The sequence below is a fragment of the Sphaeramia orbicularis genome, chromosome 16 (genome assembly GCF_902148855.1).
Source record: "Sphaeramia orbicularis chromosome 16, fSphaOr1.1, whole genome shotgun sequence".
NCBI classification, from domain to species: domain Eukaryota; kingdom Metazoa; phylum Chordata; class Actinopteri; order Kurtiformes; family Apogonidae; genus Sphaeramia; species Sphaeramia orbicularis.
The window spans coordinates 6,598,116-6,616,286 of record NC_043972.1 but is presented as its reverse complement, the minus strand read 5'-3'; the positions used below and the strand labels follow the sequence as shown (position 1 = coordinate 6,616,286).

Sequence of the window (18,171 nt, the reverse complement as noted above, 5' to 3'; positions counted from 1 at the left end):
TTATTCTGAACTCTGTGGACGTCAGTGGTGGTCCATCAGGTCCAGAAAGGCCTGCTCTGCCTAAAGAATCAGAATCACTGACCTACATTTATATATTTGCCTCATGAAGGTGCATTAATTAATTCCCAATAGTCTTTTCTCTTGGTCACTGCTTCAAGTCATGTAAGTGTATGTCAGAGTGTTTGTCCAATCACATTTCACCATTGGGTACTGCTGGGTATTTCCACATTGAGGCTCAGAAGCAACACCGCAAAAATGGTATAATTTCCGGACTATTGAGCGCACCTGAATATAAGCCGCCACCTCCAACATCTCACCATCGATTCATTGATGCCAAGCTTACGTGCAGCAGCTCTATTTCCTTCTTTAACAGCCAGATCAACCACCTTTAACTTGAAAGCTGCCTCATATGCATTTTTTTGTGTGTTTTCCATGATGAGGGTGTGTGCATGATGCGCAAAATGACTGATCTGAAGAATTTAGTGTGAGTGCGTTTGATTGTTTGATCATTGTTAAAGCCACAGGGTTCAAAGCGTGTGAAAAAAGTAGCAGCTTATAGTCCAGAAATTACAGTAAATAGAATGAACTTGTAGCTTTAACCAATCAGATTTCATATTGGCCACCTGGGGGCCATCTAGCAGGCATACAGCAATGCAGGCATTGGATGGACCTTCAAAAAGCATAAGAGCTACAAACCACATCTGTAGAGACTTGCAATCGATTGGTTTAGATTTAATATCTATTTCCAACGCACAATGGCCGACAGAGGAGAATAAATGGATTTGGTTCAAACAAACTAAAAGATGATCAGCTGTTTTGGTGAATACAGTGTATTTTATGAACATTTGTATGATCAAGTTATTTTATTCACTAAATATTGCTGATTGTGTCGAGATGATGTATGTGATACAGCCTGCTGCATTGTATTCATTGGTTTCTTGGGTTTATAATGACATTCTTTCTCTATGTCAGATACCTGTATGTGATGCAACCCCTTGTTATATTGTGTTTTTTTGCATATTATTGATATTAAAAAGTTGATTAAGTCAGGTTAGACACCACTGAAGGCCTGGGTGTGAAATACATGGATCAACACTGCAATTAGTGCAACCACCAACAATCATTCATGGGGGAAGGGGCTAGTTTCAGGTATGCGCTTTACCATCTTAATCATGAGTGTCCAGTGGAAATGTGAGTCAACTAATAATAAAAATAATGCATTTATTTCTAAAGCTGTCCATCAAAGTGTTTTATAGCAAAGAATAAAAGGAGTAAAGAGGAAGTAGTAAATAGTATGTAGTAAATCAAGTAAATAAATGTTAAAGTTGTTGTACTTTTAGGTATTTCATGAATGTAAGTCTGATTTAATTAAAGTGGTGTTGAAGGGGGCCTTAGAAGTCTTAAATTTGGCTTCCTTAAACATGTAGATACACTGCTGTCCATAATTAAAGTAGTAAACACATAAAAACCTGAATAAATCTATATCACATCGTCAAGTTAACCATGAAAAATCAATGTGGGAGCAGTTTTTAAACATCCTATTGGCCAAGTCGGTCTGTCGCAGTAAAAGTGTCTACGCAGAGACTTGTTAATCTAACAGGCATGTCCGATTGTCAGAATGTTCTCTTGGTTTTTCCTCAGCTACAGTGAGACCGGGGATGTTTAAGTGACAGCAGTGGTTCTGACTGGGATGCAGGAATAGCTGGGTGTCCGATGCTCAGATGTAACCACGCTACAGTACACAGTGGTCGGAGTTTCCCACAGCGCCAGCGGCTGGCTCCTGTTTCCACACATGACATTACAGAGACTAATCCGACCGACCGGCCAGAACTGTAAACTAAACAGCGCTAACCACACACACACACAGAAGGAGAGAGAAAGGGTGCTGTGTTTTGACTCCAGCTCAACAATAATTAGTCCCCAAATAGCAGTTGACACTAGAATATCTCTCATGGAGACTGACTGAACAGCGTTATTACTGAGCTCATGTTACTCACTGCCAGTCACACAAACCCAGCAGCGCACACACCGGCGCTGCTCGCTACCTGATTGAGATAAATGCCAGTTCTAAGGGAATTAAGTTATTTAGTGTTTTTTTTTTTCCTCTGGGTTTTCTCGTCATACCTACAGAGTCTGATTAGCCTCCACACTTCATTAGCTCTGCACCAGTGACAGATGTGACCTGGTTTAACGTGCAAAAAGTCGAACAATAATACTCATTCTGGCAATAATAATGCAATATTTATCAGACATAAATGCACTATTTTTTATAGACGTGTTCACAGATATATATATATATATATATATATATATATGTTTATGCATTTGGCAGACGCTTTTTTCCAAAGTGACTTACAGGGGAAAACCAATCAAATCACTCAATCAATCAAATTTTTTTTATAGCGCCAGATCACAACAAAAAGCTATCTCATGACACTTTATATATGGAGTTGGTCAAAACCAGACTCTAAGCCAATTTACAGAAACCCAACAGAATCCTCCAGGAGTAAACACTTGTGACTGGTGACAGTGGCGAGGAAAAACTTTCCTTTAACAGCAGAAACCTCAAGCAGACCCAGACTCCTGGAGGATGGCTGTCTGCCTTGACCAGTTGGGGTTAAAGAGAGAGGGTAAAGAAAGAGAAAAAGAGAGAGCGATAGAGACTGGGGGAGAGGGGGAGAAAGGGAGAAAGGGGGAGTATACATACTGTTAATATTGTGTCTATTCATTTTTTTTTTATTATTTTATTTTATTCTACTTTTTGTTCTATTCTTATTTCACTTTTTGTAAAATTTTACATTCTATTTTTTATAAAAATTTTTAGTTTTTGCAATTTTATATTCACTCCATTCTTATTTTCTGACATATTGTTTTTTATTCATATTGTTGCACTGCCTAGAGTAGCACTCAGTGACAATAAAGGCTATTCTATTCTATTCTATTCTATTCTATTCTATTCTGTTCTGTTCTGTTCTGTTCACTCCGCTCCCCTCCACTCTGGTTTGTTTGGTTAGTTTGTATTTCTGAAGCAGTGCTAAGGTCATGCCAGGCAGGGGGACATTTGGTGGAATATGTGCACATGGCCAAGTGACACTGAATACCCACATAAGAAAAGGCCACATATGATTGTGTACATGCCATTTTTTGTAGCTGCAACTTGATTGTTGATATAGTTTCCTTAATGAAACTAGGCAAGGCAGGTTTATTTATGTAGCACATTTCATGTACAAGACAATTCAAAGTGTTTTGCATAAAACATTAAAAGTATTACAGCAGGGAAGCAATAAAAAGTATAGGCATGAGAAAAAAAATTAACAACTAAAAACAGATAAATAGATAAAACGGATAAACAGATAAAACAGATAAAAACTTTAAGCTTGAAAGAAACGGTGCAGAACTAGCAAAAAGGAGGAGAGTGCAGATGGAAATAGTCACCTAATGGTACATCCTGACTTGATATATAGTTTTATCTCATAATTGCTGTATTTAGTTATTTTTGGGGGGATCTTTTAGTTTATTTCCACTTGTCTACATTATGTTCATATCTGTGTCCTACATTTCTTAATTCTTCTTCTCCTTCTTCTGTGAACTAAAGTAAATCCACACATGGTGCACATACTACATCTTAGCGATTCCTGCTGTAATGCTGAATCTATTTTTGAATAAGCATTATCTTTAATTTATTTATATTATTGTTATCCACTGTTATTGAGTTCTGCTGTCTGCCACTCTCAAATGTGCTATTAAATTAAATTTTCACATTAGAGTGAGGCCCTCACCCCCCCAGCTGTGGAACAGGGACATATTTTCCTCATCTGGATCCTCTTTAAGACACTGTAATCAGCCCAGCAGCTGTGGGGTTTCTAATTGAGATGGTTGATAACCTCCTCACCAACCACAGCCAGGCTCGATAACCATGACACAATCTGTCATTACCAAGCTGCAGAGAGAGAAGCTGTGGAAAAAATGAAACCCAGCAATGCCAGAGCTGCAAATTGCCATATTGTTTGTTTGCAGGCTTTTCACTTTTCCGAGTCAGACACACAGATACATGTTTGGAAAACACATTCACCAGGAAGAGAGAGAGAGAGAAAAAATAAAACCCGTCCCCAGTGCTGTCATCCTCTGTGTTTGCCAAACCCCCAGTAATGAGATGAGAGCTCACAGAAGGCAGCCTCCTCCGCCGCATCCTGCTGCCTCTCCACCTAACCCCCAACCTCTGCCCCCGCCTCCGGTCTTCACTTCCCATTCTCTCCCAGGCTGTGAGACGTGTGTGTCCTGGTAGTTGAGTGAAAGCAGCCCATGTGGTGCTGGTGGCTCCGTTTGGGGTTAACACCAGTGACAGCTCCACGCAGCGCCCCCACCCCCCACCCCCCCTCTCACACATCGCTCATCTCAGCTCTGTTCAGCAGACACTGATGTCATCTCTACACCAAAAGGCTCGAAAGCTGGTGGTTGCTTTGTTATGGCTACATGCACAGCGACAACACATTGTTACATACGTACACATGCACTGAACAGATGGTTCGACGCACGCACACAGTGACAAACCACCGGACTGTTGACTAACATCACAGCTGGTAAATAATACTGGAAATACTGTATTCTGGTGTAGATTATATAAATACATGTATCATTTGCTCTGCTGGACTGTGTTCTGTTTAAAATATGAAGCAGTGATTCAGGGTGCTTCCGCAGGTCTTGAAAGTCTTAAAAAGTTTAGAAAAAAGTTTCTCTTGTAGGCGAATTTTACAGTTTGCTCAAAGGCACATCATTTTGTAAGATAAGAAATACATGAGGAAAACATATAAAAAAAACTTGACATGATTTGGCTAACCAGTCGGTATTTGAATGATTCTAGTCAAACTTGTTTGTGTGATATCCATGCACTTTTGTGATTTTCATGTTTTGAAAACTTTTCTGTCACTAAAACATAATTTACTGCAAATTATGCATTCATTTATTCATACATTTATTAAAATTTACTTTTCTACTACACTCAACAGGTACAATCTCAACCAAAAAAGTAGGCTCAGAAGTAATAAAGTACATAAAGTCAAGGTCTTGTGGAAAAAAAATAGCAGTTTTGAAAAAGTTTGCAATTTTTATTTGGACAAAGAGCAAGCTCCCTGTCATTCATAAACTGAAAACACCTTTGGTAGTCTTAAAACTCATTACAGTTCTTTCTTGCGTGTTTTTATGTTTTGGTGCTGAACGCATTCTCTTTTGGCTTGGTAGGGCGACTCGGTACCAGCTGGAGACGACAGTCCTTTTGCCGACACAGTCACTCTGGAGCAGAAAACCAGCAGCATCGGTGGGACCAGTGGGAAGGTCAGCCTGTGGATGCAGTGGATGCTTCCCAAGGTCACGGCTAAACTTTTTGCTCGTGATCCAACTGCCAAAAAAACAGGTACTTTAACCCTCAAAGACCTAAACATTTACTGTCAACCGAAAGCATCTGTTGATCTGAAATGTTCAATCACATGTGATCCACTAATCCTACCAAAACATGTAAATAATTGGTGTAAAATGGAGTTTGTCATCTTTCCATGGTCATCAGATATGACCCATTTGGACATTCAGCGGCTCTGTAGTGAATGTGGAAACACCGTCATCTTCTATAACATTGATTCACCAGTAAAACCCATGGAGTTTAACAAATGACAGTGGCTGTAGACCAGGAGTATCAAACTCATTTCTTCCAGGGGCTGCATTCAGAACAATTGGATCTCAAGTGGGCCGGACCAGTAAAGTAATAGACAACAACAACAACAAACATTAGACTGAAAAGTGTGATGACTTTTTTTTCTTTATTTTTATTGCTTGATTTCTGTACAATACAAAACAAACATAAGCGACATTTGGGACACATCGACCGAAGAAAAACCTTTGTGACTAACAATTGGTTTTAGTAATGTGACATTGAAATGAAAATATCCCATTTCTTCCATTTATCATGACACGGCTCTTCTTCACGAATCTCCATCTCGAGTATTCCATTCACAATTTGTAGCCAGTCGTTAGTTGTAAGAGGTTCTAATCTGCACCATTTTTTGGTAATAACCTTTTTACAGGTTGCTAATAGCAAAAAAGTGTGACGACTTCTAACACATTTGACTTCTGCATTTTGCTGTGTTAAAGGTTACCGGAAGCATTTAATTTTTTCATCTTGCTATATCTCCACCTAAAGTGATCACTCCTACTCCTTTTCATTGGCATGCTGAGCACCGAGAGGGGAAACGCAGCTGGAGAGAAGGAGGGATGGAGGGAAAAGACAAATAAATAAATGGGTGATGAATCCTAAGCGAACCGCCTCTTGTCCCCTTTAGATTTACTGGGGCGATGAAAGGCTAGATTTACCTTTAATTGGTGTCTGTAATGTTTAGCATCTGCCAACCAGATCGCCCAGCTTAAGGTCTTTAATAGTGGAAAGGGAATATTTTGGAGGACCTCACAGAGATGGTTTGACTTAGAAACATCCTAAATAGGAATTACTTTGGATTTGGGCTTAATATGTGCCATCTGAGTCGCGAGATGAACTTACCACCGGATTTTCTGTATGCAACCCATTAAGCAAAGCGCAAGGAAATCAAAGCAATCCTGCATGTAGGATGTCAATAAAATTGTGTGTATGCAATATATTAACTGGCTAATATCACAAATACATTCTTGGAGATAAGTAAACCACAGATACGGCTGCAGCCAATCTGCTATGATGTAATATGTTTTTCAGCTGTGAAGGAAATAGGACTCTTGTCTCTCCAGAGAAATGGAAAAACAGCCCTTTCAGATGTATTGGTTCTCAGATATAATGTTGTGCCATTATGTGTTGGAAGATTAGAGGTCGAAATTTAAGCACGTCTCCAGAGGCTGTTCTTAAGGCACAAATCAGCGGTGCACTTTCCTTCTTTTAAGATGAACCGCTTAAGTCGGAGGGACTAAGGATTTCCAGTACTCGTTCAGGGGGAAGGTTTAGAAAAGTCATACATCAATATCAACACAGTGTTCGGAGAGTTTCAGAACAGCTAACAACTACAGAAAGTTCTTTCCACACAGTATCCACAATAAAGTTGACAGGCCTTGTGTTTCAATATTAATAAGCCATTAGGAACTGCTCTGTTTCTCTGAACCACCGCAAGGCAACAGTACAACAACAACCATAGTTTCACATGCTTGAAGTCCATTTTCCCAAGCTACCCTGTGATTGTGGGACTTTCTCAGTGGAAACAATGAGAGAGTACCAGCAGTTAAGCTCACAGGCTCGGTTCAATATAAAGTTAATCAGTACTCGTATGAAGCTTACTCACTTTGCCTGCAGTGGGTGGGTTTGTTGACATACAAGGTGCACTGAGGCATGCAGATACATTTATATGAGTACACACAGACAGAACTGAGCCTATTGGATAAACACACACAGTAGGTACACACTCTCTTCCTCATTATGACCAGCTGAGGGCTCCGAGGCCTGTCGGACAATGTATCCATCACCAAAGATGCTCTGACTTCTTACCCTCAACTTGTGAGCAAGGTCAAGGTCCAGTTTCTTTATATAGCACATTTAAAACAACGCTAAGTGCTGTACAAATCTGCAGATACAAATGCAAGACATGCTAAAACTAGTAAAATAAGAATACATTTTATTTATTTATTTTTATTTAATTTTTTTTGCACATCATAAACAGCAAGAGAAGAATAAAAAAACAAAAAACAAAATTTTCATGCAAGTAACACCATTGTCCAGGAGAGGATAGAAGCCAAAAAAGGCTTATGCAAATACCTCCCTGGAAATAAACAATACACAGGAAAAAAATAAAAATAAAATTACAGTATAACTGAAATAATAACCTAAAGTAAAAACAAAAGAAATACAAATCAAATGAATTACAGCCTTACATTTTTTTGTAAAAGTCCTTTTCAGATGCTTTTTAAATACAAAATATATTTAAATGAATAAAAAACAGATACACAGTAATAGGATAAATAGCATCTAAAACACAACCAGAAGATAAAACAAATAAGTCACACATTTGTATTAACAATGATGCAAAAAACCCCATTAAATATACAATATAACTGAAATAATAATCTAAAGTGAAAACAATAGAAATACAAATCAAATGAATTACAGCCTTACATTTTGTCGTAAATTAGAGTCCTTTTCAGATGCTTTTTAAATACAAAATATATTTAAATGAATAAAAAACAGATACACAGTAATAGGATAAATAGCATCTAAAACACAACCAGAAGATAAAACGAATAAGTCACACACTTGTATTAACAGTGATGCAAAAAAAAAAAAAATAAAGATACAATATAACTGAAATAATAATGTAAAGTAAAAACAATAGAAATACAAATCAAATGATGTACAGCCTTACATTTTTTCATAAATTAGAGTCCTTTTCAGATGCTTTTTAAATACAAGATTAAAACGGATAAAAAACAGATACACAGTAATAGGATAAATAGCATCTAAAACACAACCAGAAGATAAAACTAATAAGTCACACACTTGTATTAACAATGATGTAGTGATGTATTAAGTGTTTTGTCTGTAGAGTTTTTATGGGTATTAACCGTACGAACGCCCACACACATTCACGCTGCAGGCCGGTCCATGAGTCCAGGAACCGACCACAGCAGCGTAGATGAGGGCCAAAGGCAACACCTGGACAGGGTTACAGAGCAGGTTCTGGTCCAAGTGAAACCTCCCTCGTTTAAGTTCATTTTGGTTCCTGTTTGCCAGGTACCGGTGTGGTCACGCAGTTGCAGAAACAGACAGAAAGATAATTTAAAGCACACATTTTTCTGTTTTTGTTTGTGTTTGTTAGAGATCTGTGTCATCAGCGAACTAGAGGACCTGAGTGCGTCTGTGGATGTCCAGGACGTTTACACAAAGATCAAATGTAAAGTCGGCAGCTTCAACATCGACCACTACAAATGCAGGTGAAGTAACTCAAATTCACATAAATAAAATTAGCTTTGTGCGTAAAATAACTGATGTGATAAAACATGGGCCAAACCTACACATATGACGTGATGGGATAATGTGTTGGCTTTCACATTTAGTAAACATATGTAATGTAACTTACTATATTTGAGTAGTATTGGACTTTTCTTGGACAACAGAGCTTCGAGTCCTAAAACTATAAATCTAAACCAGGCATTGAAAAACCACAGAACTCCAAACTGAGTTCTTCAATGTAACTTCAATTAAGGTTGGAATGTTTTGTTTTTAAAGCAAAACCACCAAAACAAATCACAAGTATTTAGATCACAAACAACAAACTCTGACTGCAGTAAAAGAAAGCTCTGTTCTGTCGGAATAAACTGAAACGAATATTTATCGCAAGTAAGCTCTGTTTGTACCTGTGTTTTAATTATATGTTTTATCATCAGTAACGTTTACAGATTATAGACAGTTACCTTTACCTTGTACAGGGTGTCCATAAAGTCTCTTTACAATTTAACAAATGCATTACAAATACAAATGAACAGACAAATCTGTGGAAATTATTACAAAATGAAAAGTGGATATTGAAGTTTTTTGCCTCATTTAATCCACCTCTGTTTGGGCACCATTACAGGGTTTCTGTGGGTCATTAAAAAAAGCATTAAAAGTCATTAAATAAATGTTGCGAAAATTAAGGCCTTAAATGGCATTAAAAAGCATTAAATTCAATGTCCAGAGGCATTAAAAAATTAAATACACTTGATGGAAAAAAGCATTGTTTTTCATGATTTATTTTAATTATATAAACATTTAATAATTTTAATCGGAAGTATAGTGTGATGATTGACAGGTGGAACCCTTTAATTGTCTATTGTTTATGGCCGATACACAAAGTGTCAACACCGGATGCTTGGAATGCAACATGCTGTGAGTGTGTTCATGCTGTAGCAAAAGAGTGGAGGGGATATTAGTGAATGTTTGAAAAATGAGAAAATGCAAGTTTCAGCAGAAGTGATTGGAGGAGAAACTATTCAGAACCTGTCAACGGTAAACCTTCATGTATTATAAAACTGTATCTGCATTTGGACATGGGCATTACATTTGTTTAAAGTGGCATTAAAAAGCATTCAATTCAATTTGCGGATACCTACAGAAACCCTGCATTAGTTGCACAAAGCACATGCAGACAGTACTGGATTTGTTTCCATGTTGTCTGTATCATAGCCTCATCAATGATGTCAATGACATCAATGATCTTTTACTTCAGGTCGTTGATGTCCAGTATTTTTGTTCAATACACGATATCTTAAACATAACCCCATAAAAAGAAATTCAGGGGAGTGATATCAGGTGAATGAGGTGTCTAGGGAATTGGACCAACCTTTCCAATCCACCGGTCTAGAAAGGTTTGATTTAGGAACCCACCAACATGCAGAACCCAATGTGGTGGTGCACCATCTTACCTGGAAAACGATGGTTGGTTGAAGGTCGTCCAGTTGTGGTGACACATATTCAGTCAAAAGGTCAAGTGAAACATTTGCAGTAATTGACCTCTCGTTGAAGAAAAATGGGCCAAATACACAAATGCAATGTGATTAAAAACTTTGATAACCACAAAGTACATAGAACAAATCTGATTAACATATCTCTTCAATTGCTTTGAGACTTTGTTGACAGCCTGTGTTTTAATTATTTAATGCTGTTTCATGTTGCTGGTTCCTCCAACAGGACACTTTTGTTCTCTCCCAGTCTCATTTGTACATGTGTTCACGCAGAACATCGAGACTTCACCACCAATACCACTGACACTTTGTCTGTTCCCACTTCTGCTCATTTGGGTGATTTTTCGGATTATCACCTTGGAGTCGTCGTCGTGCCAGACAGCTGTTGTGGTGATGACCACAAAAGTAACAGGCAGATGGACAGAAAGACAGACAAAAGACCTGACGGACTGACCCGACTCTGACTCAGAGCAAAGCCGTTCAATCAGTCCGTCAGTCATTTTCCTTATGCCTGCGGTGTCGGAATCAATTCACAGAAACATTAACACGTTGTTAGGGAAGGAAAACCACCGGGCGACGTTCCACTGCATCCTTATGGTAATCTCTCCCCACGTCAAGTTCCAGTTAAAATGGGGTAATGGGGTAAAAAGCACATTCTACAGCGTTGCACCAAAGAAGCTGTGACTAAAGATTTTACCACTATTTCCATATTTTCCACTCACACACATTATGGCTGCAAAGTTAGAGAGTGGTTCCATCTTTTAATACCTACAGTTCTGTATTTATTCCTGTTTGCCTTGGTTATACATACCTCTGAAATGGAGTCAGCAGCTCTGTGTACGTGCCTGAGGTCAGAGTCTGTTGGGAAGAGACCACTTAGCAGGAGGCAATTCCCCCTGTCTTGCTCTGATTAGATAATGAAACAGTGGTAGAACACTCCAGCATGCAGCATCCAGCCGACCAGAGTGTGTTTTCAGGTCCGTGTGCCTCGGTGCCTCTACAGATATTATTAAGGAGATGGACCTTGCCGGGCCGTCCGCCCATATTGAATTTCATTGTTTGTAATCAGTGCCCTCACCACTGATACGATAATTGATATTGATTCTGATATGCCAGATTTTAAATTACCCTTGTCAGGTCTAAGCCGTGTCAATAGGTCAGAGAAGGACCGGGGCGAATGTCTTGGAGTTGAACCGAACTGTCTAACAAGCTCCTCTCAGACCTCCCTGTTTCACTGCCGTCAGTTGATTTATATTCTGTCAGGCCACATGTGGCACATTTACTACGCATTATCACCCCAAGCCAGGACAGTGTCAGCGGATCGACGCTTCCAGAGCCCGAAGGTGTCGCAGGTCGTTATATCATCGTATTTTGCTCTCCACAGGTGTGTGTCCAATTGCTTCTGAGACTAAGCCAACCTTAATCTCTTTAGTAGACCTCTCTGCCTTCTTAAGTAGATAATGGGTCAATTTTCTCATTTCTAGGTTATTTCAGTTTAATGTGCATTTAACAACATGGTCTCAACACGCTTTTAACCAGCTAAAGTTCTGGCAGGCAGAAGCACTCATTCATCCAAGCCAGGTTATAGTCATGGCTGTTTAGGACACAGTGGAGGACCTCTGGGCTCCCGGCCCACTCTAATCTGTATCATCCACATATACAGGAGAGCCCACAGGGGTTGGAGTCCATATTAATCATTCTGAACAGATAATTGTTAGGTATTTCATCACCCAGCCCAGGTTATTTGTGTGCAGTGGGTCAGATTAAATCAAGCTTGACACAGAAAATGTCACGTCTGGCCTTAGCTATCTCACTGCTAGAAAATGAATGGAAAGTTAGATAGGGCAGGGAAATATGGGAGGTAAATATATAATTGAATCCCTGATTGGAACATAATAGGAGGAGGAAAAGATAGGGCGGAGGAATGAAAGAGAATGACAAAGTGGGAGTCCACGGGGAATTTGAAATAGGTGGGAGAGGGGGGCTGAAGAAAGTCAAGGAGGTGATGTGGTGATTGGCCGTTTAAGCTTGCCGTCTCCTGTCCAGTGGGAAGGCTGGAAGATATGATGAAGCTCCTAATATGATGAGAGGCTTCTTCTCCTTCTCATGAATTTAGCCAGGTCTCCCCTAGCAACGGCGCTCCTTGAACCGTTCTGAAAGGCAAAAACTTATTTCAGAGGATGACCGGTGACAGATCATTCTCATTCGCTCCAAGGAGCAGCTCACACAAATTGGAAGTGATGTCTTCCAGCTGCTCTGCAAATGGCTGGGAGCAGAGGATGACTAGATGGAAGCGGAGCACGGGAAAAGAGCGGCATGATGGGGGAGACGGAGACCTGTGGGGGGTCCATATGTATTAGTCACTGTTAGAGCTGAGGGGGGAGATTACAAAGAGATGTTCTCAAAGCCGTGCACAGAAAGGCTTGTTTTACACTCACACACACTTCCACCCGTAGATCCACTTCACATTCTCCACTCCTGCTGTCCTGGGGGGTGTCGTCCGGGGGGAGCTGAGCGAGAGGGCAGCATCAAAAATGTTGTGAAACCATTTCCATTATGTAAACCATATTTGGCATTAATGCGTTGTGCATGATTTGGCATCACACTGCACCCGTAATAACGCTGCACATGTGTGTTTGCGTGTGTTTATCATTCACCGTGGATTTAGTTGTTTTATTATGCTCCAAAAGGTGATAATTTTTGTGTGTTTTCATGTTAACTTTTTTTTTTTTCTTCTTTTAGATCTGCTTTACAGGTGTTGCGGTGGATTTCCACAACTATACATGGAAACTGAATTAAGTCAAAACAAAGACAATGATGTAGCACACATTTTGTGTTAAAATAATGGAAACAAATGAATACATCTTTATAAATATTATGTGAATGTTTATGAATGTGTGGTCATTCATCATACCTTGGGGCGTAACGATTCTCTCCACGTCTGGTTTAAACCATAATTTGTGAGTCACGGTTTGGTTTGAGTAGAAATAAAACGTCAGGGTTTAATTAAATCAGCTATATTTTGGCAGTTTAAGGAGAGTAAAGGTGCATTAATATAAAGTAACTTGACATAAATTAACAGTACACAAAAATACAGTAGTGGAAAAAAAAAGTTTTTGGACACTCTTAAAATTTTTACACAAATACTCTCATACAACATAATTAAATTCTTGGCAGTTTAAACATGTCATGTCCTGGATGTGTTTCACTCTTGCATCCAACCATTTTTAATGCAATATATCACAATGGGGTGTTCCAAACAGTTTTTCCACCACTGTAGATGCATAAACTTCTCTACATGTTAATTGAGAAAGTAGATAAATTAAAAACCAGACCAGTAGCATTCGTCTTTCTTCCAACACAGAAGTTAGAACCACAACTTAAGTCATTTCTGTTGTGGATTCAGACTTGATTCCACCCCTCATCATAACTTTTATTGAGGTTTTCAGAGTCCTGCAGGCTGCTGATTTTGATCAAAGTAATGTCAGTATGTGGTTCATTTATTTTGTAACTACTGTTGCTATTAACCCATACAGACCCAAAGCATCTACTGATCTAAAATGTTTATTAACCGTTGAACCATTAAACCTATAAATACATGTAAATAATTCAGGTAAAATGCAGCTTTTCAGCAACATCATATGTCTTTTTCACATGCATCCATATTCTCTGTAGTGAACATGGAAACACCATTGTCTCTTGCAACATTAATTCACCAGTAAAAAGTGACAGTGGTTGGAGACACTTGTTTTTATATAGAATTCATGATATGTTTTGCTGAAAAAAAGTCAGTTTTTCTTCAGTTTTTTGTGTTTTGATATAATAACTTCTGAATTTACTCTGAGTTTTTATAAACATCTACATGATCAGTGAATTAAATATAGGAAAATACCTGACTTTCACTGAAAAAAATGCAAAGGGTTTTATAATAAATGGTGATGAATCACTAGGTAATGGTTAAATGTAGACAGAAATTCTTTTGGACGTTACCACAAAAACCAGTTCTGGGTCTTTATGGGTTAAAGCGATATGATCACCCCCTGAAACATCAGTGTGAGTGCTCCCAGATGCCGCTCTGAGCTTGGGCTTGTGTGTCTCCCCAGACCAGGGCAGGGCTGGCACTCTGGTCACTATGAAGGACTCATTCTGCAGTGCAAGGACTCAGCCGTGGTGAGGCCTGTGTCTGTCGCAGAGCAGCCATCGCAGCCTTAGGCCTCTGTTTTCAGTCCTTCTGTCACTCTGCTGCTCCTCATCGAGCCCCGGCGTCTCTGCTTATACTGGACAGACAGGAAAACAAAAGGGTTTGGGCTGGGGCTGGGACTATTCTGGACCCTTACGTATGATTTGCATAGACAGTACTGCACTCCCTGTCTCTCCAGTGACTCTGATTGGTTTAATAATCAAGCCAATGAAATCTGGGGGCGACCTTTTTTTCTGTGTGTGGGAGGACGTGGGCTTCCCTTCTCCTGATGATGATACTTTTACTGGCGATGGTCTTATACTTGTACCTTACATCAGGGCTGTCAAAGGTCACATTCAGTCCAATATGGTCTCAAGTGGGCCGACCAGTAAGATAATAACTGTGAAGAAACGTAAAATTACGTTCTGAAAATGTTTACGTCTACAAAGTTTCATTAAAAAAGTGAATAATATGAACATCCTGAAATGTCTTAACAAATATACATGCAGTTTTAACAATATTATGCCTCTGTTTATCATTTACACATGTGAAGTAGAACTTACAGATCACAGTGGATCTACAAATGCACAAAACATTTAATAACAGACAGAATATTGTTAAAATTCTACTTATTCTCTTAAGACATTTCAGGTTGTTCATATTTGTTCAGATTATTCACAATTTTTGTGAAAGAATAGTGTGTAAATGTAAACATTTTTATGTAATTTTACTTTTTACACTAAAACAAAGAGAACAATTTGGAGCTGTCATTATTTATAGATTATTATGAAGATATTTTATTGTATGTGGAACCTGAGCTAAAAAGATTTTGACGCCCTTGATTGTTAATATCTTCAATGGAATTTTTACATTTCCCAAATTCATCCCACGGGCCGGATTGGGCCTTTCGGCGAGACAGTTTTGGCCCACAGGCCTTATGTTTAGCACCCCCACCTCACATTTGTGATGCCTAAAACTGTTGATTTGTACATTTTAAACACAGTTGTGTGCTTTTCACAACATCCATCTTAGACTTTCATAGACTTTTCAGTTCATCTGAATGTATGAGTAAGAATCTATGTGTAAGACCACGCCATAATATTTCATCTTATTGAAGCTGGTGCAACTTCTCTTAATTTTAATCAGGTTGCTCTGTTAATTTTTTTCCTAAAATCATCACATTTCATGCTCTTCCATCTCTTCTCCTCTCCCCGCTGTGTTCATCTTGTCTCTTTTTCCGTCGTCTGGCCTTTCCCATCCCTCTCCGCTTCCTCTTCCTCGTCTCCTCCTTCCTTCCTTCCTTGCTTCCTTCTCCTCGCCTCCAGTTTGGAGGATGGTGTTCGGAGCTCGGGCAGCTGTGGAGGAGTGGTCCTTTCTTGCACTGACAAGCTGAACAGACGCACTGTGTTGGTTCGACCCGTCAGCAAGCAAGACTCTTTCAGCCATTTCTCTGGCTTTTTCCCTCCTGTAAGAATCCACATCCTCTTCTTTTAAGCCTTTGTAGTTTGTTCTGCTTAACCTCTATCAACGGTGGTTTGAGGGAAAAATGCTGTGTGCTCCTCAGTCCACCTTTTCATTTGGTTTTAGATTATAGTGTTGTTTATTTCAAAATCCTCAACATCAATAAAATTAAGGCACTAACAGTCACAGATTAATAAAATCAAGAGTAAAATGCTTGACTCTGGGGTTCTGAGGAATGTACATATGTTTTTATGTTTCTTATATATTTATCTAGTTATTCCAGAATGGCAGCACATTCATTTTTCCAACTTTCTACCACAGTTAATGGGTGTTACCGCAGACTTTATCCTGATTAAACAGATCTGCCATTGTTTAATAGTGCATCAGTTGGAGCTGGTATTTATTTACTTAATGGATATTTTAACGATTATCATTCTGTAGACAATTTATAAATGATTTATCAGAAGAACGATCTGGCTTATGTGAAAAATAAACAAACGGTCTTTGTAAATTCAGCCTCGGAGGTTGCTGCATTAGTTCATTTCAGGTAATTTCTTTATTTCTATGCACCTCCTAAAGCAGGCTGAGTTGCTGCTCCAATTGAAATTGCAAAGCAGATTCTGATAAATCTGATGTAGAACTCTGCTCAAAACTTCATCTTGGCTGCTATTAGAGTCTTCGTGGCTGTAGAGTGAACTGCTTTCTTGATTGAGGTTTGGTCTTGACCTGAAATGCTTGTTCAAGGTTTCAAATATAAATTACAGGGGGGTCCACGGATCCTTAAAAAGTCCTAAAGTAAGGTCTTAATTATCCTTAAAATTGATAATTAATCCTTAAATCTGACACTCAGAGTTCTTAAAAACACAATAAATTATATTATTTGCTTTGTAAATCTGTGTACAGAATTAGTCTAAGGTGTAATTAGTGTTGATCATTTGATCCTAACGGAGATGGGAATGAGTGGAGCCTCCAACAGTCATTCATGGGTGGAGGAGTTCAGTTATGAGCTTTAGCAGAAACGTTAGTCATGGACAAATGGAAATGACTGGTTCAACACAATAACTATGAGGTCTGTTGGGCTATTATTTATGTGAATGGAAGGTCTCAAATTTGACCAAAGATGACCAAAAAAATGTTAAAAAGTCAGAAATTTGGCTTCAGCAAACCTGCAGATTACCTGATTGTGTATTTAGCATATTTTAGTGTATTTTCTATGTATTTTAGGGTATGTTTTGTGTATTTTATCATAATGTAGTGTATTTGAGTACTTTTTTGATATTTTGGTGTCTTTTTTTGTGCTTTTTATTGTATTTTAGTATATTGTTTGTGTATGTTGGTGTATAATAACTCAGTCATTAGTAGAGACATTCGTCATGGGGAAAGAGAAATGTAACGGTAGCTGGACTGAAACATGTTTAAGACTGGTTCAACACCATAACTATGAGGCCTCTTGTATTGTTAATTAAAAATTATTTCAATTTGACCATAGATACTTTGAAAAATGTCTTAAAAATCATAAATTTAGCTTCCTCAACCCGCAGATAATAAGAACATTTTTTAAAGATACTTGCTAAGACGTTGCTGGTCAAGCCTAACCCTCATTCAGGAAAACACTGGACGTATTGAATTATGTGGAACTGCAGTGTAATTATGTGCTCGTGTCATCAGTGAATGTGTCTTATTTCATGCTGAGCAGACGGCAGCCAAGGTTCTGGAGGGTTCACACCAGCAGCATGGCTTCCTGTCCATCACCTACACACAGGCCGTCACCAAAAACGTCCGCCACAAACTAACCACGCGGCCCGAGCGGCCGTCACGCAGCAGCGCGACCACGGCGAGTCACCGGGTGACCGCCGACCCCCTGGCCGACGGCTCGCCTCATTACCTGAGAGAAATCCTGCTCACAGCCCAGCCTTTTGATGTGGTGCTCTCATGTCCTCTGCTGGCAACTGTAGCTGGAGTATTTCAGGTACAAAGGACAAGTAGTCCACTCTTACAATTCAGTGTATCATATTCAGTATATTTACATGTTATTTAGTACTCTGAGTTTCCCAGGAACTCAAATAAAGAAG

At 39.0% G+C, this 18,171-nt stretch overlaps 1 protein-coding gene across 3 annotated transcripts in view; it reads left to right on the top strand.

The window, feature by feature from the left end:
* The window catches only part of vps13b (vacuolar protein sorting 13 homolog B), a 464,114-nt gene that overhangs the window by 226,824 nt on the left and 219,119 nt on the right, over window positions 1-18,171 (top strand). For 2 of the 3 annotated variants that reach the window (XM_030157727.1, XM_030157728.1), the window contains exons 26-29: window positions 5,239-5,410; window positions 8,835-8,949; window positions 15,964-16,105; window positions 17,796-18,068. In XM_030157727.1, the coding sequence (XP_030013587.1) occupies window positions 5,239-5,410; window positions 8,835-8,949; window positions 15,964-16,105; window positions 17,796-18,068 (702 nt within the window). Of the gene's footprint in view, window positions 1-5,238; window positions 5,411-8,834; window positions 8,950-14,561; window positions 14,629-15,963; window positions 16,106-17,795; window positions 18,069-18,171 lie in introns of all 3 variants that reach the window. The other variant, XM_030157729.1, reaches the window with a different exon arrangement.